Below are 26,624 nucleotides of genomic sequence, written 5' to 3'. Positions count from 1 at the left end.
CTTAACAATTTTAATTATTTTTTGTAGTCATTGTATTCTTCTTCTCATAAATTAAGATATTCTTCAGAAATCAGTTCCGCCCTTAGTTTAAGCTTGTCTGTACTATACAAACTATTTATGTAAAACAAAACCTCTTAAATAATGGAACTTAGATTCCTCATCTTTTGATGTTTGCCATAGTGGCATTGCCATTAGCAACGTATTGAATGTCTTACGTTAATCGGTGTCAACGTTGTTAGTTTTTATCTTTGCTCTGGATGGAGGCTTGTTGTCTTACTAATAAGTCCGGTGAAGCAGTCAAAGCCTGCGCCCAGACAAACCGTAGCAACCACTTAAAAAAAGGCTTCGGAAATGAGTTTAACTTAAACACTCCAATAAGTATCGTAAGTGGCTCGTGAATCCATTGATTAATCTCTCCACTGTTTTAAGTTTGTGAAAAATTTAGAGGCCTCGAAACCAAAAATCTAATAAACATTTCGTAGCCTTTTAGCGTCGCTGTAAATCTGACCCCACCTTAATCCATCGATCGCAAAAAGTTGCCTTCAATTACCATCGCGTCGAGTGGCGCCACTGTCGCAACTATATATAAGCTTCCGAGGTCCCAGGAAAAGCACGAACACATTTATTATTTAACACAAGATTGCATACTAGACTTGAAGGGCTGTATTTTAAAATGGCGGAGGTATTACGTCACTCAAACCTCTTTACTGCAATGACTTGGTGCAATTGATATTTCCTTTGTAAATGCTTTCAAAGTACTAGCTACATCGAGGAACTCGTGGCTAAACTCCAACTGCACAAGTTGATCCATCACAGGTTAAGCTACACTTGATACGGTCGGAGCGTGGAGGGGTCCCCGTTCCTTGTGTTGATGAATTCATCCATGTATCGTAAGGCACGTTAAATTGTGGGTATCTTCTGTTATTCATTCATACATGCTTGACAGTCGTTACGGTTTGTCAGAAGCTAGAAAATCTGACAACCAGTCTAACTCAGTGGTATCGTGTTGCCCAGGTAACTGGGTTGCAGAGGTCAGATATTCAAGTTGTCCTTGTAAAACTCTGGTACTTAGGTGCATCTAGTTAGACGGGAAACAGACCAAATCATTGTTGGGAAACGACTAGGATGATGAGAGCGAGGTGTCGCGGGTTCGATCCCCGCGTAATACTAGCATTTGTGCAGACGAATGTTTGCGATGTCTTTGTGCATGTGGCTTGAATGTTTTTGAAACACCCGAGACACTAGGATTAGGAAACTAGTTCCATTCCAATCTATTAAATACGCATAAGTAAGTATACTTATTTTAAACTAGCTGTTGCCCGCGACTTCGTCCGCGGGGTGAGAAGATATAAGTTATGATTTATATCTGCCCTATTTTTTCCACATTTTCCATTATATCTACGCTCCTATTAGTCGCAACGTGATGTTTTATAGCCTAAAACCTTCCTCGATGAATGGTCTATTCAACACAAAAATATTTACCATATTTTTTCAATTTGAACCAGTAGTTCCTGAGATTAGGGCATTCGTACAAACAAACAAACTCTTCAGTTTTATATATTAAAAAAATAAGTAAGTATAGAGTATAGATTATGCGACTGTTTTAAGATAATAGTTATAAATAATTCTTATTAATTGTCATCATTACTATGTTTATACAGTACCGTTTTGTAAATGATTGACCTATTGCATCAGTTTATTAAGCTTTTTAATTATTGTCTCATGTCGACGTACCCACTAAATTATCTTAAATAATAATAAGCTATTATCTTTTCTAATTTAAATTTTATTTGCTAGTTTTAATTGATACAAATTGTCATTGTAATTGTCACTGACAGCGCGGATAGCCGATCGTGGTATGTCGCGGGCGGGTTCGATCCCAGCGTAAGACAAGCGTCTTTGTGATCCACAAATGGGGATCATCATGACTTTGGGTATCTTTGTGCATGCGACTCAAATGTTTGTGAAAGGAATCGTAATTTTTTAACAAAACATGTTTTGGGATTGGACCTAGCTCAGCAATGTTTTTACGATAACAATAGCAGATAACATCCTTCTTCTCCTAATCATTTCGGAAAACAAAAACGTAAAAGAAAACACTTTCGCATTGTACTTGAACTTCAAAAAGATCCGCTATTTGCAGAATGCAAAAAAAGCTTTCAAACTATAAACAATGATAATCTGTTCTTTTCAATTAGCCTCCACATTCAAACCCAAATTCGCCAGTCAATTAAACCGCTATTAAAACATATTTCATTACTTCAATAACTCGAATGCATGATGGATACCAAGCGCAGGTAAAATCGATATCACCAACTGTAAATAGAATTCCTCTTAACTTTTGCATCTGCGCACTATCGCTCATGAATCTAGGTCGTCTAGGGAGCAAGGTTTTACAGGGCTTGGAGCTCTGTCCCTCTCTGTCCCGTTATTTGGTGTATGTTCTTTCTCTCTTCATCCTGATATGGACGTTTTGTTCGGTTCCTGTTTCATCTGAAAATGTGATATGGAACTTGTTGCATTGTGAGTTGGTTGATTTGATTTAGTTTTGCGTCAGAAAATTGACGTCATAACGAAAGATTTGAAAGGAAATTAGTTTTTATTTTTGATATAAGCTTGAATGTAACGCTTTTCAATTGCGAAAGTTTTGGATATTATAGGACGAAGAAGGGGTGCTTTTATAAAGTTTGACAATGTATAACACTTATAATGGTTGCGTCCAAGCGTGCTATGAGTGGTTCACAAGATTTATTAATCTAAATATACTTGCATTTTAGCTAAGTGTAGAGGAAACCACCCAATAGATAACAAATATTAACAAAAAAAATTGAACCATATCGAACTATCAATAAATTAATAAATAAAAGCTTCCTGGTTATACATAGATAAAGACAGCCACTCTCTTGCAACGTAACCTTGACAACCAGTCACACAACTAACAGACAAAGAAACAAGGAGACATGCAGACAAACATGTTCGCGCCATTTGCGTATACTAATTTATATATAGAAAAAAAACGTGTTAATTTCCTAGGAAATAAGCGGGACTAGTATTTAGATTATAAGTTTATTCGTTCTTTGTTTTAATAGTTTATTTTTTTTACTTCTAAATGACCTAACATCGCGAAAATGTTTTAATGCCAATTTTGATGTTGAATGAGTTAGGCATTATAGGGGTGGTCTTTGCCCAACATATAGCATGGGTTACATAAAAAAAGAATCGAGTTTGACATTCGTTATTCAAATACGTTAGAATAAAGGTTCGCTCTATTAACCACATAGGCATTAAATTCATGTTTCCTTGATAATTTGAACACCAAACCGACGTGTTGCGGGTTCGATGCACGCGTGGCACAAACCTTGTGTTACCCTTAAGACCTTGGCCTGAGAGCAGGTTTCTTGTGTATATGACTTGAATATTTGTGAACCCCGCGCGAAATAAAGATTTAAATAATGAGTGCGGAAGTCGCTTTAAAACTCTACTTTTATTTGGCTTCAAAATTAATTTTATTTCACAACATAGGTAAAATTTATCAATTTGAAAAATTCTCCGCTGAATAACTAATCCTTCAGTAATTACCGAAAAAGGTACGTATTTTGAAATAAAATCAAAAATTTGCATAAAAATAACAAAATCGCATCTTTTCAAGTACCTACACGATTGCACTGATAAATATGCAAATCTCACATAAGTAAACCTATCAATAGAATCACGCGATGCTGATTTTCACATAAGTCTCATTGTATTTGATAGTATTTATTGTCATATGATTTCGTCGTTATGATAATGTCAAGTGAACTGTCAAAATTATCAGCTTAACCTTCATAAGCGTCCGATCATTGAAAATCATTGTTACTATGCTCAATTTGTTTTGGGTACACAAAAAAGGTAGAAATCACATGAACCTTATTATCTAAAAAAAAATCATTCTTGGTGTATTTTTATACAAACACATATTTACTATCTAGGATTATAAAGATTCAGAGTTTTTCGTTTGAACGCGCCTAATCTCAAGAATTACTAGTCCGTTTTTAATACTGCTTACAACATTAGATATCTCATTTATTGGGAAACGTTACAGGCTACATACTATCACGCTTTCATCAATAGGAGCAAAACAATAATGTTAAAATAATATTTCAGAAACAGGGAAAAGATACGTTACTTAAAACTATTAATCCAAATTTGAAGATTTTCGAAACTAAAAATAAATCTTAAACTAAATAATAAAAAATAAAAAAACCACACAAAAGAAATCGCGCGCAACAACTCAACAAATAAATACTTTAAATTATGTCATAATAACATACTATTTCAATATCTTGATAGCACTGTATAAAGAGATTATTATCTACCTGTATGGGATGAAGAGGTTCCTCTCGTCTGCCGAGGGCGTTGCCATGGCAACGTTATCGACTAAGACTTAGTATGGTATCATTATAGCTAATTGGTGTATTTCGCTGGATGGAAGTTTCCGTAGTCTGGAAATGTTTTTATGTTTGGATCTTGTTATTTTTGATTCACAAGTAGTAATTTGTTATCCATTTATTTGTTGCGAGGGTGTCGTGTTGGATACGACTACATGACAGCATTCTAAACTTTTTGGTTAAACACTTTTGCATTCAAAAGTCATAAACAAAAAAATGAAGTATTTTTTTTTGTATATTCCTATTTTATTGTATTATAACTATTTGTAATACATTTACAACCTAGATATGTAGGTATACACTTTAAATAAGTCCTTAAATACAAAAACAATAATTATAATAAAGCATCAATACACCGTACTACTAGACAATTATGGCTACATAGTTTTAAATATTATTTTTTTCAAATGACGTTTCGGAAAGATATATGCAAATTAAACTGGTCACTTAATTTTTTTTAATTGGTAAACTGGCTTTAAACGGTTTCAACTCGTTCATTACAATATTAGGAAGGGCAAACAAGTATAGGAATACTGCATTTAATACTACACCATATTTTATTCGAATGACTATTTTCATGCTAAGATATTTATCTCAGATTTTTCGATGCTAAATTATGATCTTCACATTATTAACACATTAGCCCAAAAAGGAGAATGTAATATTTTATTGATAGTTATCCTGTACACTATTACAGGTGATTTTTAGGATTATGTAAAGAGTATTATCTCAATCAATAATATCGAAATAAAGGGTGACATTTTACCCAGGGTTGAGGACTTGAGGTGGTCAGATAGACAGTCGCTCTTTGTAAACACTGGAAGCCTAGCTAGGAAAAATGCGAGATACTGAATACAGAAAAACATTCTTATTGGCATTACCTAATAAAAAAAACATTGACAGTGATTATCATAGCACTCAAAATAATCAAAATAATACCTGAAAAGATCAATCAAAATGACACACCTACTTGATAACGAACCATGTGATATGACTAAGCAGTACCCAATTGCTTACAAATAAGCATTAGAAAGAGCTCCATCATGGTTCGACTTCAATCCTTTAAGTCATTGTGTGTGCTATCAAACCATATTTATACTATACTAGCTGTTGCCCGCGACTTCGTCCACGTGGTTAGAAGAACTTGAACCGTTTTCGCAGCGCACGCAACGGAAGATTAATATTTTTCCCCGTTTTTCCACATTATCCATTGTATCTTCGCTCCTATTAGTCGCAGCGTGATGGTATATAGCCCAAAACCTTCCTCGATGAATGGTCCATTCAACAACAAAATATTTTTTGCCAGTAGTTCCTGAGATTAGCGCGTTCAAACAAACAAACCAACTCTTCAGCTTTATTTATTAGTATGGATATAGATTTTGATGACGCAGCGACACACCTTCGCGATACAACGTGAATGGTAGGTGTGTCAAACGAGTTTTATAAATGTTTCCACAGCAATGTTACTCGTTCACAACAAAGATTTTATTTTTACTTGCTGGCTGTTTCTAGCCGGATTTGAGATGGAAACCTGTCTTGTTGGGTAAAGGGTTCCGTATAGGGTTCTGTAAAGGGTAAAATTGGAATCAAAAGGCTCCCGTCCGTTCGTCTGTCATCAGCCTGTTTCCATTTCTCAGAGATGATGTCTGTTGCCTCTGTAGAAATAAATTGAAAGAATCAAGATTAATTTGTTAGAGGTTAAGGCCATGAATTTGACGGGTGACCAATTACGTTTGAAAATTTCATGACTCGCACTTGACCGGAAAAATATGTGCGAGTGTTCTTAGCCACATTTGATAAAAATCGTTTGTGCCGCTTCAAAGTTGTGGGGTTTGAAATTGAGGAAGAACAACCGAATATGTGCAAATAAACTCGAGTGGGGATACAAATAAAAGCGCACTGAAATACAATATTGATAACTTAATCAAGAGAGTTCTTAGCTTCCTTTGATAAGAAAATTGGTGGCGGGAAAATGGGATATAGAAAAGTGAGAATACCAGACATCAGTAACTACCGCAGTCTTTGCAATCTCTGCTAAAAATCATGTGGGTTATCGTCTAGGGTTGGTAGTTTTTTATCTATCTTGTTTTCATTAATACATATAATTATGTAATATATGATTGGCGATTAGAACTGAGGCAAATAAGGTCTCTTAAGATGCAGGGAACATGCGTAGCGTAGGGACTAAATACTAGATTTATCGTATCCATGATTTACGACGGAACCATTTAAACCTAAGAATTCTTTAATCATACACTATTGGATGATATTTAATTTGCTCACTTGCTAGACTGGAAATTTACACATATTTTAAAGAATCACGCCACCTTGCTCACTAAATGGCAGGCATTTTTATTTAAGTTCGTAGTATGACTAGTTTTGTTGGCTGGTTTTATTACTGTTTTAATATTTACATGTCTTCTAATAATAATGACTTGTTCTTGTGTTTTAACGTCTAGGCCACACCCACGTTTTGACAAAATGTAGGGGTGTCGTCAGTCCCGTAACAGACAAAATAGATAATAATAAGTCACGGGGGAAACGGTGAAAGACTTAAATTGGACAGTACCTAACATGAGGTTTGAGGAGACAGTTATGATGTAACAAATATAAAAAATCAAAATACAGACGAATTGAGAATTTCCTCTTTTTTTTCAGTCGATCTTAAATGCATCTATTCACTAGTTGTTTGAGTTATGAAACACAATCGTTACAAATCTCAAAACACAACCATACCTTGTTTATTATACTGTAATTATTATACTAATGTATGTATGTATGGGACGGGACACCCATCCTTATTTAAGAAAAATCTCCGGCAATACCAATAACATAATTTCTCTACCATCATGTAAAACTGAACAGAAATGAATTTAACTCTAAAGACACCAGTTTAAGGCTCAAATTGCAATAATATATCTGTATATCTTTATGCTCAGCATGAAAATCTGCAAAAAAATAAAGTATTACCCGAAAATCCTTAAACTTTAGTCAGAGGGAGACAGCATGACTCTGCATAGAGCGCTCTCTCGTTTTCGCAACGGAAACAATTTTGTTTTTAACTCATAGTAGCGGTTCACCCCTGTCTGCCCATAAGCTATTTACAAATACAGAACATCGATCAATAGAGTACGGACATACCTAACTTTTGTAATGTCTGCCTGTAGGTTTTTGATCCTGCATTTTGATTTATGTTGTGATCTTTTAGAGATTTTACGAATAGGCTAACTGATTCTGTTGATTCTGATCTTAACCTTTATTGTGTCTAGGAATAGATATAAGTGTAAATATATATAGGTAGTCAATTATCGATACTATTTCTTTTAGTTCTTTAACGGTCAAGCCGTTTTGGAGGAATTCTGCAGTGACATACACACCTACAGTAGAATTATAATATAATAATAATAAACATATTATATAAATATATATATAAATAATAAATATATTATAGCTGAATTATAATAAGTACTTACTAATGACTAATTAACACAGACTCAGCTGCAATATTTACAAACACGCGTCACAATATAGTTCACATTTTGAACATTAGACTTAGTACTTAGGTCTAAACTTAAGTACTAAGTCCACTAGATCAATACTAGGAAATCTAAATAGAACAACATATCGCGAAATGGACTACGAACGATAAAGTATGGAATAAATAGATAGCTGTCAGAACGGGAGCATAGATAATTATATTAATTATATTGTTTCTATTGCATTGCAAGAAAACTATAATAACTAATTTTACAAATATACTTAGCTGTTGATCGCGGCTTTGATCGATTGAATGTCGATAATAGCTGAACATTTACCCTCATTTAACGCCGTTGTGTATAATACGCACATTTGCAATCGACTTCGGCGATATTTTGATGTTTCTTTTTACCTCAGAACTTAGTCTCGATGAACCGATCTTGTTCACAATTTTTCATTTAAAGTGAAATAGCTCTCATTTGGTCCTATAATATTCGTCATATTTGGCTCAATCGCTTTTAATTTTATTATAGCCAGTTGTAGGTACGTCTTTGTTCTTAAAAAAATATTTCCGAATGATGACTAGTTTCGGTTTGCTCAAAAGTTGCCACAGCGGTTGAGACGCCATTGCTTGTCAAACCTCTACACAGTTGCCTCTTTGTAAATACGCCTAAATTTCGGCACCTATACAATAAGGTGCATCCGGATTTGACCACGACAGACGGTCTCGTGTAAATCAAAATACGCAATTAATTATAACCATGGCCTCTGTTTATCAATAATTAGCAACAATTACTGTTATCGGCGCGTTGACGGATCTTAATTATAATTGTACTAAACTTTGTTTATTTGTTATTAAAACCCTGTGTTGGGATGACAAAGAACATTTGAACAAACAACCGAAATAAACTGGATTGATCTGGTCTTTTAACCGCCGAGCCTCTGTTTTGATTCCTCATTCAGTTACACAGTTCCTGTTACACGAAGATTGCTTTTGTAAGTGTGAGAATTAAGCAAGTCGTCGTACATTGCTGGGTGAATTGATTATAATTTTATAAGTTACTAAACATTGTCGGCAATGTTTCCTATTTTTTCCTTATGTATCTCGCACCGATTGTTTAGGTACTTATTATATTACACAGTTCTTCCTTTCGCAATGAGTTCAATTTATTATTATGCCTCAAGATTTCGCTCTTTGGCAAAATATACACTTTCCCTAAATTAAACTGGACTCGAAAAACATTTGACAACTACCTTGAATTTGTCCTATTGAAGGGCAAACAACGCAGGGAAAAAAGAAACATCAAACGTATTGAATGAGCTTGACAACAGATAATTAATTAGCAACTCCTATCAATACATTCTAGGTTACATAGCACTACGGCAAATATGTTTTGTTCCTTTGTCTAGTTGTTTTAGTTTTTGCTATAAAAAGATCTGAGGACTTACTATATGTACATCCTTATGCTATTGCAATTGAGAAAGAGAGTTGTCGCTCTACATGGTCTATTGCGTTGTCTGAGTTGTCTCAGTCACTTATAAAACTGCTATATTATTCTTATGACGTGACGGTCTCTTGCAAAACGAACCCTGCCTCTCAGTCGAAAAAAAATCATAAAAATTGCACCAGATTAACCAAATAATGACATTACAAGTCATAATAGAACTCATGAGAGTAATACGTGTGCAAAAGTTACATCACTAAAAAATGGGTGTGCAAAATTAATCACTGCTCACATTAAGATAATAACACCAAATAAGTCAACATTATTGTTATCATAGACACTTGGGCGGCCATTTTGCACGTTTGCCTATCATATGACAAAATATGACTTGCCTTTTCCAATCGTAATGACTATAAAAATGTATATTTTTAGCAGTTTTAGCTTATCGGTGTGTTCATTTGTTGCTGACCTAAGTCTGTCTTGGTGAGCTTCGACCTCTAGTTATTGCATCAGTTATCAATGAAACTTTTTTTAATTATTGGCTGAATAGACGACTCGTCTAAACATTAGTTTTTTTTAAACGTTGAATAGTGTGTTGCTATTTTCGTGTTGGATTGGAAGTTAGACAGTTGTATCTAATTATTATCGAACTTTACCTAATACTTACCTAATTTAGCCGTGAAGGAATTTAACTCAATTAAAGTCCTTACTTACTCCGTTGGCTCAGTAACCCAAATTGTATCTTGGGCTCTGATACGAGAGAGCGCCACTTTACCCGATCCTTGGCCACTTCTCGCCAGTCATCAGCGTGCAACGCTCGAATTAAATTCAATTTAACTGACAAAATTACTTATCGAACAGAAGTATCGTTTCCATACCTAGATTTGAAGTTTTTCTATCCTCCAGATTATTTCTTAACATGTCCTGCCGAAATATGGTGAATCTGACTTGAATCTTCTGTACTAGGATTAAATTCCGTTGCACGGGAGTAGGTAGTTATAAATTAAAAAAAAACATCAATCTACTTTCAAGAAAACTTCAGAACATTAATGGTTACCATAAGATTACTATGACAAGATGAGGCCTACTATCACATACCATCATGACATAAATACATAACAACATCACGAGACGAAAAACAATATTAATATCAATCAGACATCAGACCATTGAGATCCAACCGACCTATTGCTTGCGTCAGAAGAAGCTTGTTGACGCATTGACGTCACTCAGAAGACTTATTGAACGAATTGTAGAAATCAAATACGTAGAAGGAATCGTATATAAACTGATAAATTATTACGTATTTCAATTTGTTTTTAAATTTACGCCCAATTGAAATTTTGACAGGGCTGTTTGTGTTTTCCTTTGCCTTCTTTTTTCAAATGTTTATGATATGCGTTATTGACAACTGACATAACTTTGAATTGTCGTTTTGGCGCTCAAAAATGAAATAATGTGTGTTTGTTTTAAAAACGCAACCAAAGGAATGCAGGCAGAACCGTGGCAAATAGACAAAGACTTATACCAAGTAGGACTAAAAACTATAGAACTATAGAAACTATTTGTTTAAAAAAGCTTTTTTTCAAAACAAACTCCATTGAATCCGTACTCGGTTTACATAATTACTGTAGGTAGCTATTCTTGGGGGCCTAACACCGCATCATAACGTAAGTCTATCACAGTTGTATGAGAGAGACAGCGTATTACACGGTAGACCGGCATCTCGTTCCCACAATTGTAAGTGTTACTTCAATGGTAGAATAGCCACTGATGTGTCACTTGTAACACATTGCTTTCATAGTGTTTTAATTACTAAGACATAAGCTCGATCCTCTTTGTTTCCCATGTGCTGTTCTCAAGTTTATAAATACGTAAATTCCTTGACATTTGTTATCATTTTTCTTACTTTATTATTCTAAAAACTAGTTGCGATTAATGACGGTGCTAAAACGAAACCTGTATAACGATAGTCAGGTGATGTCCAGGTTTTTTATGTGCTTTATATTAGTGTCAAACTCGAGAAAAAAATGGAATTCACCTCATTATCGCAAGAGCAAGAAATGTCAAAATATAGATTGGTGTTTTAAGGTTATACAAGACAATATTTTCAGGCCGTAACTGGCATATTGTAAGGGAATAGTAGGGATATAGGTCATATTGTCAAACACCCCCTTTTAACATAAGCCTTCCAGTTGTGAAGGCGGGACGCCGCTCTACATTATGTAGTGCTCTGTCACGCATCCACAGATGTAACAGGATTAGTTGAACATTGTTTGCCAAATTCAGGTGTAATCAGTAAGTCAGTCTGACACTAGGTACCCATTTCCTCCGCCGAGCAGGGGGTTGTTCAAAAGGATTCCCCGCTTTAATAACTAAGAAAAAAGATTCAAGCATGTTTTAAAGTCTCTACCATTTCATCTTGCAAGTAAAAAGGGTTCAAAACACACCAAGAAATGCTATAGCAAGAAAATTGAATTCCAAAGAATGCAGTGAATAATTAATATACACATGGCGTACACCGATATGCTACAACTGACGAAACTCACCTTGAGCTTTACAACTCGCTGACGAAATATGCGCCTAAGATTTCAACTTACCAATAATCTCGGTACTTATAAATAAACCAGACAACTAGTGAACGGGTTCTCGAAATTCTTAGCTTTATAACCAAAGAGGTGTGTATGTTGGATAAATGTGACATACCTTTGCCTAGTTTAAATTTAATTAAAAATCAAAGAAATGGTGCCATTTTGACAGTTCAAAAGGCGCGGGGAAATATCAAAAGATAGTCTGCAAAATGATTTTATAATTACAAATGTTCAGTTTGTATTATTATATAAAATAGAGTTGATAAAGCTATATTTGCCTCGCTGATAACTTGATTAAATGCAATCGATATAGTTTAACAGTCATGGTAAATAAACATGACGCAATAAGGCTCGCGTCTTACCTATTACTTTCCTAATGCATATAGGCAAAGGTATTTTGATTATGCCAGTAAAACATTTGTGAACTTTGTGTTATAATCGTCATGAAGAAAATAGAGCCATATTCAGATTTCAAATTAGTTTTTTAAGCTGTATTTTTTAAGATTTTCTATATTTTGTATCGCAAATGGAGACATTTTAACACAAAGGTATTAATGATGATACAAATTACACAAATACCCCTCAAATGTCATTACAAAACAAGTTGTTCACATAAAACAACAAGTTTCGATATTCTCAATGTTACGTTTGCACACGTCACGACACACCCGCGCTCTCGACCAATCACAGGCCGCCGTGCGTCCACTCCTCCGCTATATAGCGCGCGTGCGCACATTTTCAAACCACAACGTTCTCAGAGTTTATACGCGCCTATTATTAAATGGGTTACAAATTAAATACAATAGGATTGTATAGGTGGCTCATATTTCTATTCAGTTTTAGTAATTTTGATAAAATTTAGCTCGGTTTTTTTTAATCGAATATTTATTTTATTTGAAAGTATTAATTTTATTTTTATTAATTTATTTTAATTAATTAATTTGCTTTAAAATGTTGCACTTAAACTCAGTTCCCGAAGATTACGCGAGGAAGAACAACCAGTGAGTATACAACCTAGTCTTAAAAGCCTTTCTGTTAAACTTTTAATTTCTACTTTTTTTAATACAAAACGTTTTATGTATAATTTCATTGTTATTATAACTTTACCATTATATTTTTAATAGCTTATTCAACGCTAATAGTTTATTTCATCAGTCTTTGTTTCGACTTAGGTGACATTTAGGCTTCATAACATATTTCATTTTCTGGTTCCTTTTTAAAACTTCCAGGTAGTCTTATGAAGTTTTGTCTTTTAATTTGCCTTCTTCATTGCAAAAGAGGTAATGAGCAGCCAGACAAAAATCATCTATTCAAGAGCAAATTTGATTTCAAGTTCAAGTTCAAATTGTAAATCATTTTGATTTGACCCTGTAAATAAGGTTGCGTTAGTCGAATGGAAAATCCCAGCTAAAAGAGAAACTTCAGTCTTTCGTAATTGTTTAGAATCCACAAAATCAATTCTAGTTTTCTTTTCTTTGACAAAGAATACATCGTCAGGAAAGCTCATAAAATTTGATTACCTAAACTGAAAATTTATTGGTTTATACTATCTATTTGCTCGCCAACGCTCGGATACTTAAATGCTGATATTACTTACTCTCCTTATTTGTTAAATATCTTAAACTCAACAGAATAAACTTAACTTTAACTGAAAAACAAAATAATTCCAGTTTTAGAAGAAACTAATATTCTTTTTTATAAAACGCGCGTTGCGCAAGTGCCTAAAATATTTCAAAAAACCCTCTACTAAAATCCTTTCTAAGCAGCATAAAACTCAATTCTCTCAACCTAACCTTTTTTCAACTAAGTTGAAGTCGGCTTCCAGTCTAACCAGATCCAGATAAGTCCCAATGTTAGAAGGAGCGACTGCCTATCTGACCTCCTCAACCCTACCTTGGCAACACGATAAAAAACCAATAGCGGCTTAAAAACTAATATCATTGTATCAATTCCGCCATGTTTAGTTTCAAATTTCTATCCTCAAGCAAAATTGTACTAAGCATTGTTGAAACTAAGAACGGAATCGTATAATCGGATATTACCGTTGTCTTGTCATAACACCATTGTTTAGCATCCTCTCCGATTACCCGACACACGTACTTCCGTCGTATTCACTAATTATAACGATAAAAATATTCAATTGTACTAACAACTTGTAACAAGGGCTGTTTGATTGGGGGAAATGTTGAGAAAAGTATTGATTTTCCCCACACTAGAGCAATAATAATGTTATTTTCGTCCCCGTAACGATGTTTTAGTTATACTAAAGTCGGAAAGAATTAACTAACCGCTTTTGCTTTCGCGGGTCTCCCGGTAGAGATTTCTTAAGAAATAATCTTTTCTTTTAGGTACATTATGTTCTATTTCTTTTAACGTTTTTTAAAAGAAGACGGCTAAGTAGAGACTAGAGGTACTTTGGCTGAAGCAAACACAATTTCTGCCTTTTCTAATCTACCACGGGACAAACGTCAGCATAATCTTGGTTCCCTGATTTTATAAGTTTTCAAAAACGCAAAAACCGTCTGAGTTCAATGCGGCTATATTATTGCCTGGTTTCTTGAGTAATAAGTCTGTTTAATCAAGTTATACGTAACGCATTTTTGAGATGCCTGACAAAAACTTACTAAACTGTTTCAAACACAATATTGTTAAGGTTATTTTGGGTTGAGCCACGTAACAAACTCTTTTTCTTGGCTTCCTCTTACATTGACAGTCAAGTTAATCTATTTTTAAGTTTAACTCCTTTTCCTCATTAACTTTTTCCCTGTAAACGCCTTGAAAGGAAATATTTCAAATATTATTGCAAAACAATGCTCCTTTTTTTAACGAATATTTCTTGAATTCCTATAAGGTATTTTACGATTTATTCTAACCCAGTAAAATGCCAGATGGAAGTTTAATTAAATGTCGATCACCTAAAAGCAATAAAGAATTCGGTTTTCCGTCAGAAATCTAACTCAAAATTCAACATTTCATTTCTAATATGATACCTACAAATGTTTATCAAACGTTAATTGTGCAATGTATATAATTAATAACAAATATAGTGTAACAGTACAAAGTGCAGCTATAGATAATATTAACCTCGATATAATGGCCAAGATTTGTGACCGGTTCAAAGTAACTCAAAAGAGGTTTGAACTATTAATTGATAAACATTGATGTACCTGCCTAATGCCTAAATCAACGTGTTGCTACACTCAATCGGTTTATTAATAAGCATCGTTGACAGTGATTCTCGCTAACTGTGACAGTTGTAATTTTTTTTTTTTGTCATCCATGCCACCTTGTCAAGTCATTTTATACTTACGTCAATCCATTTGGAATACTGCTATTCAAATGTCTGCAATCACTTTGGTAATTGATCCTAAAACAATTAGCAAAATTCAAAGAGGTTGTCCTAAAAATACAGTATTTGAACATAGTTTCTTTTTCACCACCTATTTTATTATTCTTCTTCTTTCTTCATAACATTCCGTCAATCCAAAAACATTGTAAAAACCCAATATATATTATGCTATTCCAAAAATATGCGTCTTCAAACACCTCTTTTTATCTGGTACATATTTTTTTATTAGCAATATAAAGTCTGATGTAATATTTTCCCTTGTTTCTAGGTATGCTCAAGTGGCGCTGGCATGCGGCCGCGCGGCCCACCAGACGGCACTCCGTGGTGCCACCGCACCCACTCCTCAACTGGCTACCTTGACGCCCAAGGTAAGAGAAGATCAGGATACAAAGATCTTGGGAATTTGAAGAAGGTGGAACTAAATTACTTTTTGACTTTTATGAATATCGCATTTCATCTCAGTATGATTAAAATTGGGAGGCCCAGTAAGCGGTGGCGTGACGATCTTAACACTTACCGTGCGGGCTGGTTACATGAGGCCTAGAACAGAGAATCGTGGAAGGATTTGGAGGAGGCCTTTGCCCAGGAGTGGGGCACAGTGGGCTAAATAAAAAAAATGATGACATTGTGGTCATTCAGCATTCCGAGGCGAAATCTCTAGGAAACCTAATATATAGGTTCCAAAGATATTCTTCAAAGATTAAATTATAAAAAAAATATTGTTAATTGGTACAAAGATTTTTTTTTTAAATAGAGGAAGATTACAGATCTTACTATAATTATATCGTTATAATAAAACTTCCGCCTCTATTGCAATGAAATTGCAGTTATAAATGGCACGAGAAACCTTACCATAATTTAATTACGACTTTCCATAGACAAAGAACAAATAACTTTAAAACAAACAAACTTCAATAAAGTTTTCCCTTTGTCTAGAATTGCAGAAAACTGAGTAATTAATTTAGTTCTTAGAATATTAGTCGTTTTAAAAACCTTCACTAAGTAAATGTTGCTTCGGAAATTTGTAAAAAACATTGGAGATAAAATTTATGTCACTTCAACAATTACTAGGAAGTATATATATCTATATAGTATATATATATATATATATATATATATATATATCTTTAAGTACATTGTTTCCTCTATTGTAATTAAATAACTTTTTTCTACGAATTAATTGGTTAAATAAACAATATCAATTACGGTACAGGTACTTATATCTTGTTTCTTAATGCTCTCATTTTGCGGAATTCAAACAAAGAGACAAAATGCTCTACTAAAACTAAAAGCTATTGAAAGGAACGTACCTGCACTTCATTTACAAATTGTTTCTCTAAGTAATTGGAGAATTAATCCACCCGATACCTAATGCGAGTCTGATATAGTACAGTCTACAATGTATTCTCATTATTAATAACTTAGCTAACAACTTGGCCTGGGCTGTTATTGCTTTCTGTAACTAGATGTGACAGTAGCTCTATTCCTTCTCTCCTTAAAAGGAGCCCTTTAACCTTTTAACTAAGAATCCGAGTTACATCTTAACATTTCATGTTCTTAGGCGTTGAAAATCGTACATCCTACAAATATTATAAACGCGAAAGTTTGTAAGCATGGCTCGATGTTCGTTACTGTTTCACGCAAAAACCTCTGAACGGATTTAGGCAAAATTTGTTACATAGGCAGTTTACAAACTGGATTAACGGACAGGTTTTATCCCGAGATTATGTTCCCGTGGGTTCCCGTAGGAATGGGATGATTTCGACTTGTATCTGGCGGAGCTGCTAGCAATAGCTGGGTTACTAATAAATACTCTATATTTCTCTTCAAGTCTTTAAGTCTCTTTTCTTCTCCTTTCTCCAGGTCCGAGCGTTCGTGGAGCGCAGCGTGGCTCTCTGCCAGCCGGAGCATGTGCACGTGTGTGACGGCTCCGAGGCGGAGGCTTCTGCTCTGCTGCACATCATGCAGCAGCAGGGCACCCTCAAGCGTCTGCCCAAGTACGACAACTGGTAAGTAATGGACTTTGTTTTTTTAGTTAAGAATTAGCTTGTGATTCCGCTCTTTCTATGTTTCAGAGCAATGTACAATAGAAACTTGTTTAATTTTTATTATCATAAGTGCACAAACTTACACATAGCTTTTTTTTCAATGACGTCTTTTCCAATATTATTTTTTGGCAAAAAAAACTTTATAATATTTTACGCATTCATACCTGAACATCACCGAAATTTGTTCCTGGATCATTGTGCCTCGATATCCAAAGAACTAATTAACAAAATCCTGTCTTTATGAAATTTAGTTTGTTTCTACTCTCTGACAACTGGACAAAAGCTCGCCTATAAACCCTGGTGTTCTTTCTTCTCAAAAGACTGGCCGAAAGGACATAACTTAAAATCTTGCCAAAAAAAAAAATACTCCAAAATAAAGAATCATTCCAACAGTTCCTAATATCACATTCTCCCCTCAGCTGGCTAGCCCGCACGGACCCGGCAGACGTAGCTCGCGTGGAGTCCCGGACCTTCATCTGCTCTGACAAGGAGAGGGACGTGGTCCCCATCGCCCGCGCCGGACAGAAGTCAGCCCTCGGGAACTACATCGCGGCTGCTGACTATGACAAGGCCATCACTGAGAGGTTCCCTGGATGCATGAGAGGTGAATATAGGTGTCCTTTTCTATTTCGTAGTTGGTGTAAGGGATAATAGATTTGGGAGGATGAAGTCTTGATGTATCACATCTGTTAGAAGAGCAAGAAAAAACCAAATCAAAAATTGCTATCAAATTGATATTTCGATACAAAACAATTTGATAGTAATCAATAAATAATATTAATAAAATTGTTGTCACATCGTGAAACCAAGGCATTTTCAGAGCGAAAACGATTTTAAAACGAAACATTTTGAAACCTCTGTTGAGGTATAGAACTATCATTACCTAAATTAGTGGAATTCCAAATTCAATATTTTCCTAATTAAAACCAGATCAATTGTTTCATTTGTAGATAAACAAATTGACATTGGCATTGTTTTGACATTCTAATTAAAATCAGTTTCAAATAGTTAGTCATTCCTTTATTATGACTCTGAAAAATAAAATTAGGCTAAACAGAAATTAACAGAATTACAATTTTGGCAAGAAGTCTCATGACCTACTGAGTAACTATTTCATTAAATGAGAAGTCATTTCTTCAGTTTATTTCTCGTCTTGTGTTGATATTAAAGGGGTCTCAATATTTTACTGACCCTTCCTTATTAGATCTTATTTTATAGTTCGCTATACATCTACGATTTTCAAAAGCGCCCACATAACTTTAAAAACCAGAAAGAAACGAACTCCAAGAAACATGATCAAAATATTTTACATGTCCCAACATTGAAACATGAATAAATTCAGCAACTCCAAACCAAACAATCTAATCAGTCACGTGTTAAGAAGCATTAGAAATAAAACCAACATGTCTGAAAACAATACAAAACACACACTAGCTATTCTTTGCAAGAACAAAGAGGTACTTATTACAATTTAACAATGACTTTTTCAATGGTTAATTAATCGGTCAAATTTCCTTTTAAAATTACTCAATGGATTAATTTTATTGTACCTTCACAGTTCATGTGTGTGTTTTTATCTAGAACTAGCTGTTGCCCGTAATTTCGCCCGCGTGGTTAGAAGATATAAGTTAGAAATTTTTGAACGGAAGCCCTCAAGGATGAATAAATTTCCCCGTTTTTCCACATTTTCCATTGTATCTTCGCTCCTATAAGTCGCAGCATGATGTTATATAGCCTATAGCCTTCCTCGATGAATGGTCTATTCAACACAAAATTTTCATTTTGAACCAGTAGTTCCTGAGATTAGCGCGATCAAACAAACTCTTCAGCTTTATATATTAGTATAGATTGTATTTGTGTTCCTATCTACGTACTAAACGTTTAATTATAAGTATTGTAACTGTAAAAGCAAGACAGCGCAATACAGAAGCGACGGTTCGCTTTCACTATAACCACAAATGTTTTAATACCCCGTTGGACGTTGTAATCAATAATGACAGACTACTATATAAATCGATAGATGTCGCTACACATCATGTCTGGGCCCCCAACCGTTCGTACAGAGCAATTTGTGGGAGTACGTTTATTTAATATCCTCTGCGTTCATCAAAGGGGCTGCGTGCAAATATTGCGTAGTTTAAAATTGCTTTGATTTGGTAGTTTGATGTTTGTTTTGCCAGCTAATTTGAGGGAGTAGTCGCTTTTAGGTAGTACTTGTACTTGTAATAAGGTTTTTCTCAGTTTTGATAGAGAAACGACTTGATGAGTTACATGCTAGGAGAAATCAGATAATCTTCTTAATTTCCTAAAGATAAAAATGATCTCCTTTATTTGAGATCCATAATAACAAAGTTAGTAGCTTGAATCTGATTTCTTACCTTCTAACAAAATCTAAGCAAAAGAAGTACCTACAAACGTTTCAAAGATTTTCCGAAAAAACAAAAATCAGTTTTCAAGTAATCAAGCTAAATAAAATTCATAAACAATCAAATTCTCAGTTATAGCAGACTGCATTTCAAAACGCTTTTTAATTATTGCAAGTACCAAAACCCTTTGAAAGTTTAAATCAATATGTCTGTCGCACGACGGACCAATCACGGCCAGGCCCGGCTTGACCATCAAACAAAACAGCGGGAACCTGGGCAGACGCTAGTATTAAAAACCAAACAGCATGTTATTTAAACTTCAACATCCTTATTACCTACCATTAAGGTCCATTTTCGTAAATTTCTTGTTACTACGCAGTTTTTTTTTTGTAAATCCCTATTAATTTGACGGCACCCTTTGTGGATCAGAGCTGGTTTTAATAGAATAGGGAGATTGGTACATTATATCTGCTGTTTTGAATAGAGATTTGTTTCAATAAACCTGCCCTTGTGAGTTGTAACTATGGGAGACATGCCAAATTGAAGGGCTCTGTAATAATAAATATTGCCCTAGCAACATCTTTTGAAATCCACTCCAGACTCAAGTTGGCTTCAATTCATTTAAGTGGCATAAATTTTAGTCGAATTTATTTTATTTTGTAAACCTAATAAGATTCTCACAAGAAAGCTTTTGATTTAAATTTTATGAGTTTTGCGCAATGTTTTTGATCTACCACAACTGTACTATATTAAAAACAATATTTAATTATGTTTTTCGTATCTTTAAGCCACTTATTTCACTGTCCAAATTTGTCTAAAACTATCGCCAAACTATGCTGATTCTCCCTTCCTCTAATGGTCCTAACCTAAAGCTCATAATTATTTATCCTTGATTTGTCCCCAGGTCGCACCATGTACGTGATCCCATTCTCCATGGGCCCTGTTGGCTCTCCGCTATCAAAGATCGGTGTGGAGATCACAGACTCCCCTTACGTCGTGTACTCGATGCGCGTCATGACCAGAATGGGTAAGTACCTAGCAACAATGCCCAAACTACGCCATTTTGTAAGTGACACCAGAATTTATTGAGCCACAAGTGTCGTTTGATTGTAAGTGTGGCAAGGTCAGGGGTATTGGCCCGTTTTGCGTTCCCGACCTACTCGCGAATAAATTGAGGGGAGTCGTCGCAGTTGAATTTGTGTTTTATATTTCAAGGTCTTTTTTGATGGTGTTGTAAATCAAACTATGTTGTCACACGATCTGTCGAAGTAAGACAAATCGTTAGGTTTCAAAAGTAAAACAACAGGCTGTGCTATGAGTATATGTTTAATAATTTAAAGAATTTCACTGCCCTCGTAGGGACTTAAATACAGAGATCACTTTCTAGACTACACAAGTCAAAATACAATTCGAAATATATAGATTATAGGATAGTTAAATACGTAATCGTCCAGTGTTCTAAACACGGCAATTTTTCACGTAACACTTAAATAGAATAGAATAAGTTAGTATTATACTGTTTTGAATTTAGTCGGAATCGGGATCGGGGTGTACAAGCTCGCTATGTAGGATAGTGATAGCTCGTTGGGCCCGGTTGAAAGGGTGGCCTGCCAGGGGCGCGTCATCGTTGATGCGGGACGGGCCCGGCTGGGGCTCATCCCGCGGAGCTGGAGCCGCGTTAGGCATTTCGATATCGCCTTCATTCCGCTCCAGCAGAGCTGGTATGCGCACTGGCTGAAATCCGCCACCAGGCGACGGTGGACGCAGGGGCGCAACGTCCTCCATATCGTCATCCGGTGGGATTTGCCCAAGCCAGTGGGCCTGCCGCATGATGCGGAGTATTTCTGTCTGAGCGTAATATTTACGTTCCTCAGTAAGTTTTCGCATCATCGACACCAGCATCAGCGAGAAATATGAGATGTCGTCCATTTCATTTGGATTGAACGGGTTGCTGGTCAGATCCAGCTGGTCGCCGTCTGGAAGCTGAACGCTAACTGGTTGAAGCTGATTGCCGTTGGGGTTCGGAAGGCTGCCTGGGTTGTCGTTGACAGCATCAGAGGAGCCAGGCACGGCCACAGGGGGTTCCATGCCGGCCGAAGATGTGGAAGGCAGGTTGGCCAGCTGCCCGGCAACCGCTGCAGTAGACGATATGGTGGCTATATCGTTATTATTTTCATTCTCGAGTAACGGTACGAGGAACTCCATTTTCTCGAAGTATCTATACTTCTTCTTGATTCTCCCAGCGGCGTTCATCAAGCGGGGGGACAACCGATGTTTAATAAACATTTCTTTTAGCGTCTTCCATTTGGCTTGGGCTTCTCGCACTGGAAAGAAATAACACATATATTGCATTTGCACAATTTCGCAGCGGTGTCAGGCCTACGAGTGTTAGCGGGAAGGATGTCGCTCCTCAAACTCAATCAGTTTTCTGACGACGGTATCCGGTCACACTACATCACTTATTGAATCGGCAGAGCACATAGACACTGTATTTGCAAACGAATGGAAATCAAAATCAAATCGCTATATGACCTGCAATGAAATTGGGATTCGAACCCATGTCAAAAATTCGCACAGCGCGCCAGCCTTAACATACACAATATATCGCAAAAGCAAATCTATATCTATTTTGAACATATTTTAATGAGCTTTATAAAATTTAACTTAAAAAAAAGAAAGTAAGGATGAAGATAAAATTTAAAAAACGTACCTCTTTCCAATTTTATATTAAATTTGTACACGTTCCAGCGTTTGAACAGCGCCTGGCCTATTTCACACCACAACACGCTCTTCGCCTCTTTCGAGATTTCCCCAGCATTCTTATTGTACAGCACGGGACGTTTTTTAATCTCAGAGATTAACACATCTACGTTAATTTCCTCAGGCGTCTCCTCGGTGCAAGCCATGTTTGGAACGCTTCACGACACTCACTGCCGCGCGGCAGACGCCCTATCAATTTAACACAACACAACTGCAACGACATCTACATGCACTTTTCGGCGCGCAATTTTAAACTATCCCACAACGAGAATACTAAATCACGGAATTTACTCGAAAATATTCAATTAATACACTTAAAAGTTTATTGTACTTGTCAATTACAATATAACCTCCTTTTTTCGACTTAACCCTAACAGATGTTTATTACGACTGGTAATTTATTTTCAATGTTTTGCATAATGGCGGCTTGTCCCGCCATTTCACGCAGGTACGACTTTTCTCGACTGGGAGAGGAGAGTGATAACCAATCATATCTCACTTAGACAGAACCCGCCAATAATGGGGCGCGTATTTTTTTGTTGCTATTTTGACAAATGAAAGACCGAGATTTTCGGTCAATAAATTATGAGTTGTAGTTATGTTATAATGCTGTGATTTATGGTGTTGTCCGCCATTTCAATTGAGTGTTGAATGAAGCCTGAAAATTGCTTTAGGAAAATTTATTAGGCTGCCTTTAGTAAATCTAGTCTCCAGTTTAAACTAAAACATTGAAGCATTTAATTCACACATTCTAAATATTAGGACTTTTACAAATCGAATAAGACCTCAAATTATACCTGGCTTGCTTTTATTATTTTCGTCACTTAATTCAATAAAAAATATTTTTTCTCTGCGAATAATCTACACAACTATATTTTCCGAAGTATAACCTGAAACTGTCTTTGTCTCGCCTCTCGCTAGATTAACATAATAAACAAACCCCGACCTACACCTACAAAATCTTTAAACTTTCGATCCGTGACGTCATTCAAAGCGAGATAGAAATACAATAGACTTCTTTGCTTTCAGGTGCTAAAGTGTTGGAGGCTTTGCGTCAAGATGAGCAGTTTGTGAGGTGTCTGCATGCGGTCGGTACTGGTGGCATCCAGGGCTGGCCCTGTGACCCACCGAGGACCATCATCCTGCACAAACCAGCTGACAACGAGATTGTTAGCTACGGTAATATGTTTTTAAAATTACGCTATCATTACGTAAAACAATGTCGTAAAAAACGTATTTTAGGTATTTTAATGCTTAAAAAAACATAAAAAAACGATTAAAACTACTAACTTTCCGTTTAAACCCTGATAATTAGTTGTAAACTTTAAAGATATTTTGAAATTAGTACAATTTGATACAGGTAGCGCCATCTAGTGAAAACTATAGCAAAGTTTGAAACATTGCTGTTTATATTTGGCCAAATTGTATTAAAAAAGACCGCGAAGTAACTAAGTTAAAAAATAAAATACACTACATGCTGTGATCTACCTAATAAAGAACTGATTTTGCATTTATACTACAAAATCATTGAGTAGGAGCATAAAACACTTGAAAAAGGGAGTTCCTTTTCTAAGGCTAAATTATTTTATTTGGTATTTCAGGCAGTGGCTATGGAGGCAACAGTTTGCTCGGCAAGAAATGCTTCGCGCTGCGTCTTGGATCCGTCATCGCTCGTCGCGAGGGATGGCTGGCCGAACATATGCTGGTAAGATAGTTTTTTAGTATAGTAGATATTATAATGGTATGCTTATGTATGCTAGAGAAATACTGCTTGTTAAAAAATACTTACTTGCAAAGATAATGAAGAATGTCGAAATCCCTAAGGCAATATCTAGTTGAAACAGAAAGTTTCATTTTTTTATAATAAAATGATGTAAACTAAAATAACTACAAATCAACATATCCAGAGGAACATTATTCAGTATAAAACTGAGCTTTTCTTGATATTCTCAATAAATTTTACAAATAGTTTTCAATTTCAAGTTAATAAATATTTAAGTACATTCCCTATTTCTCTCATCTTCCTAAACCTCAATCACAAAGCCAGACTCTTAATCCAAAAGTAAATAAAAAAAATAACCTTAGCCATTTCTTTTTCCTAGATCGTTGGTGTAACAGACCCAAAAGGTCGTAAGCGCTACATCGCGGCCGCTTTCCCCTCAGCCTGTGGTAAGACCAACCTAGCCATGATGACCCCAACCTTGCCTGGATACAAGGTGGAGTGTGTCGGAGACGATATCGCCTGGATGAAGTTCGATAAGAATGGAGTGTTGAGGGCTATCAACCCGGAGAATGGATTCTTTGGAGTTGCTCCAGGTAAACTTATAAGTTTTGTTTGTAGGAGTAAGTTTATAATACATTAAACACTCGTCTATAATACATTACGACTCACAATAAAATACTACTGAGAAAAACTTGACGAAAAACCAAATGACAGCTATTTCACATTAAAAAAATTGTGAGGTAACCAACATAAAAAAAGAAAAATAAAGCGAATTGAGAATAAAAAGTAACGAAAAATACAAGAAATAACGGTATAATGTCACTTTCTATCAACATCTCAAAATCCACATGCCATCTTTACAGGAACATCTGAAGCGACCAACCCGATCGCGATGTCAACAGTATTCAAGAACACTGTATTCACGAACGTCGGGGAGACCAACGACGGTGGGGTGTGGTGGGAGGGCATGGGGGCAGCCCCCGAGAGCCTCACCGACTGGAAGGGCCAGCCCTGGGATCCCAGCAAGAAGACCCCCGCCGCACACCCCAACTCAAGGTAAGATAGCAACTCAAGATAGTAGTGTATTAGATTAGAATGTAGTCTGTGGCTGAATGTTTGAGTTGAAATTCTGAGGCTATGGTTTTATTGTTACCAGCTAAAAATATTTTCCGGAATTATAGATTGCACTCTTTTATTTGTCTTATCTTATTATTGCAATTTAACTCACGCAATATTTGTTTATAGCACTTCCACAAAATGATCTTAGACACCACGACTGTCCCTTATTCAGCCCTCAAAGCCTTAATAGAATTATAAATTTTATCAATTTTTGTGTTTTTCAGAAGCTTCCACATTTCAACCCTAGTATTACCAAAACACCAAAAATATTTTTACCGTTCTTCAGAAACTTCCACTCTTAATTCTAAATAGCATTACAACTAAATTTTTCCATGTCTACAGATTCTGCACTCCAGCAGAACAGTGCCCCATCATCGACTCGGAGTGGGAGAGCTCGGAAGGAGTCCCGATCTCGGCCATCCTGCTGGGCGGGCGGCGCCCTGCCGGCGTGCCCCTCGTGGTGGAGGCCCGCGACTGGAACCACGGCGTCTTCATGGGGGCCACCATGAGGTCCGAGGCCACTGCTGCCGCTGAACACAGTGTAAGTATTCAAATATGAGGATATATGAGCTAGAATAAATCGTGGAGTAATGTGACTCAGAATACTGTGATGGAACTAAAACTAAAATTGTTAAAGTAACTAAGTCATTGCGTAGGTACCTAATCAATAACGAGTTTATATATGAGCAAATAAATAATGCCTAATATATGTAAAGGATTGCTAAAAAAAAAGAAAAGATTAAAATTACTTAATAATCCGAAAATCTCTCGACATATCCGAAAATAATGTACTTTTTGATCGTGTCGAAAACTTATTATTTTACTTAGTATATAATCAGATAAAACTTCCACAAGAAAATCCTAGTTCGACACCAAAAAGCTACCAAGACATAAAAACATTACAAACCTCCATGATAGATATGATCAGGCATCACATAATTCTATCAACACGTAATTAACCTTTTCCTTCGAATACAGGGCAAGACAATTATGCACGATCCGTTCGCGATGCGCCCGTTCTTCGGGTACAACTTCGGTGACTACCTGAAGCACTGGCTGTCGATGCCGAAGCCCGGCAGACAGGTGCCCAAGATCTTCCACGTCAACTGGTTCCGCAAGAATGATGAGGTTAGTAGCAAGTGTAGATTGCTACTGATTTTTTTTTTGTTGTCCTTTAGTGATTGTAGTATTGGATGGAGGATGAGCAGTTTGGAGTAGAAACTTTTCGATAAAATAATTATTTCATCATAAGACCACGGGAGACCTAGGCGTAGATGGCGTGATGAGTTCGATTTTCACATTAGGGATTGGGAAGCACT

At 35.9% G+C, this 26,624-nt stretch overlaps 2 protein-coding genes across 4 annotated transcripts in view; one reads left to right on the top strand and one right to left on the bottom strand.

Annotated features, from left to right (window-relative positions):
- Positions 1–26,624, top strand: part of LOC113494263 (phosphoenolpyruvate carboxykinase [GTP]-like) — a 41,738-nt gene that overhangs the window by 13,956 nt on the left and 1,158 nt on the right. Inside the window, exons 1-11 of one of the 2 annotated variants that reach the window (XM_026872529.1) lie at positions 12,688–12,941; positions 15,558–15,657; positions 17,153–17,298; positions 17,757–17,941; positions 20,608–20,730; positions 23,493–23,642; positions 24,065–24,168; positions 24,566–24,779; positions 25,050–25,242; positions 25,648–25,846; positions 26,284–26,433. In XM_026872529.1, coding sequence (XP_026728330.1) covers positions 12,892–12,941; positions 15,558–15,657; positions 17,153–17,298; positions 17,757–17,941; positions 20,608–20,730; positions 23,493–23,642; positions 24,065–24,168; positions 24,566–24,779; positions 25,050–25,242; positions 25,648–25,846; positions 26,284–26,433 — 1,614 coding nt within the window. In that variant the 5' untranslated portion in view covers positions 12,688–12,891. Of the gene's footprint in view, positions 1–12,687; positions 12,942–15,557; positions 15,658–17,152; positions 17,299–17,756; positions 17,942–20,607; positions 20,731–23,492; positions 23,643–24,064; positions 24,169–24,565; positions 24,780–25,049; positions 25,243–25,647; positions 25,847–26,283; positions 26,434–26,624 lie in introns of those variants that run through there. The other variant, XM_026872530.1, reaches the window with a different exon arrangement.
- Positions 20,737–25,043, bottom strand: LOC113494266. Of its 2 annotated transcripts, XM_026872534.1 has the most exons (4): positions 24,856–25,043; positions 24,253–24,294; positions 22,414–22,652; positions 20,737–22,027 (listed from the first exon to the last, which is right to left on the bottom strand). In XM_026872534.1, exons 3-4 carry the CDS (start codon positions 22,607–22,609, stop codon positions 21,231–21,233), a joined length of 993 nt encoding a protein of 330 aa, XP_026728335.1. In that variant the 5' UTR covers positions 22,610–22,652; positions 24,253–24,294; positions 24,856–25,043; the 3' UTR covers positions 20,737–21,230. The 2 variants fall into 2 exon arrangements, with proteins under 2 accessions (XP_026728335.1, XP_026728334.1); XM_026872533.1 differs by lacking the exon at positions 24,253–24,294 and having other exon boundaries at positions 22,414–23,131.

This window comes from Trichoplusia ni, chromosome 5 (assembly GCF_003590095.1).
Source record: "Trichoplusia ni isolate ovarian cell line Hi5 chromosome 5, tn1, whole genome shotgun sequence".
Lineage (NCBI taxonomy): Eukaryota > Metazoa > Arthropoda > Insecta > Lepidoptera > Noctuidae > Trichoplusia > Trichoplusia ni.
This window is presented reverse-complemented; position numbering and strand designations above follow the sequence as displayed.

Coding starts and splice junctions, on each gene's coding strand:
- LOC113494266 (XM_026872534.1), bottom strand. CDS start 22,609: ATGGCTTGCACCGAGGAGACGCCTGAGGAAATTAACGTAGATGTGTTA. Junction 22,028..22,413: donor TAATATAAAATTGGAAAGAG/GTACGTTTTTTA, acceptor ATTTCTTTCCAG/TGCGAGAAGCCCAAGCCAAA.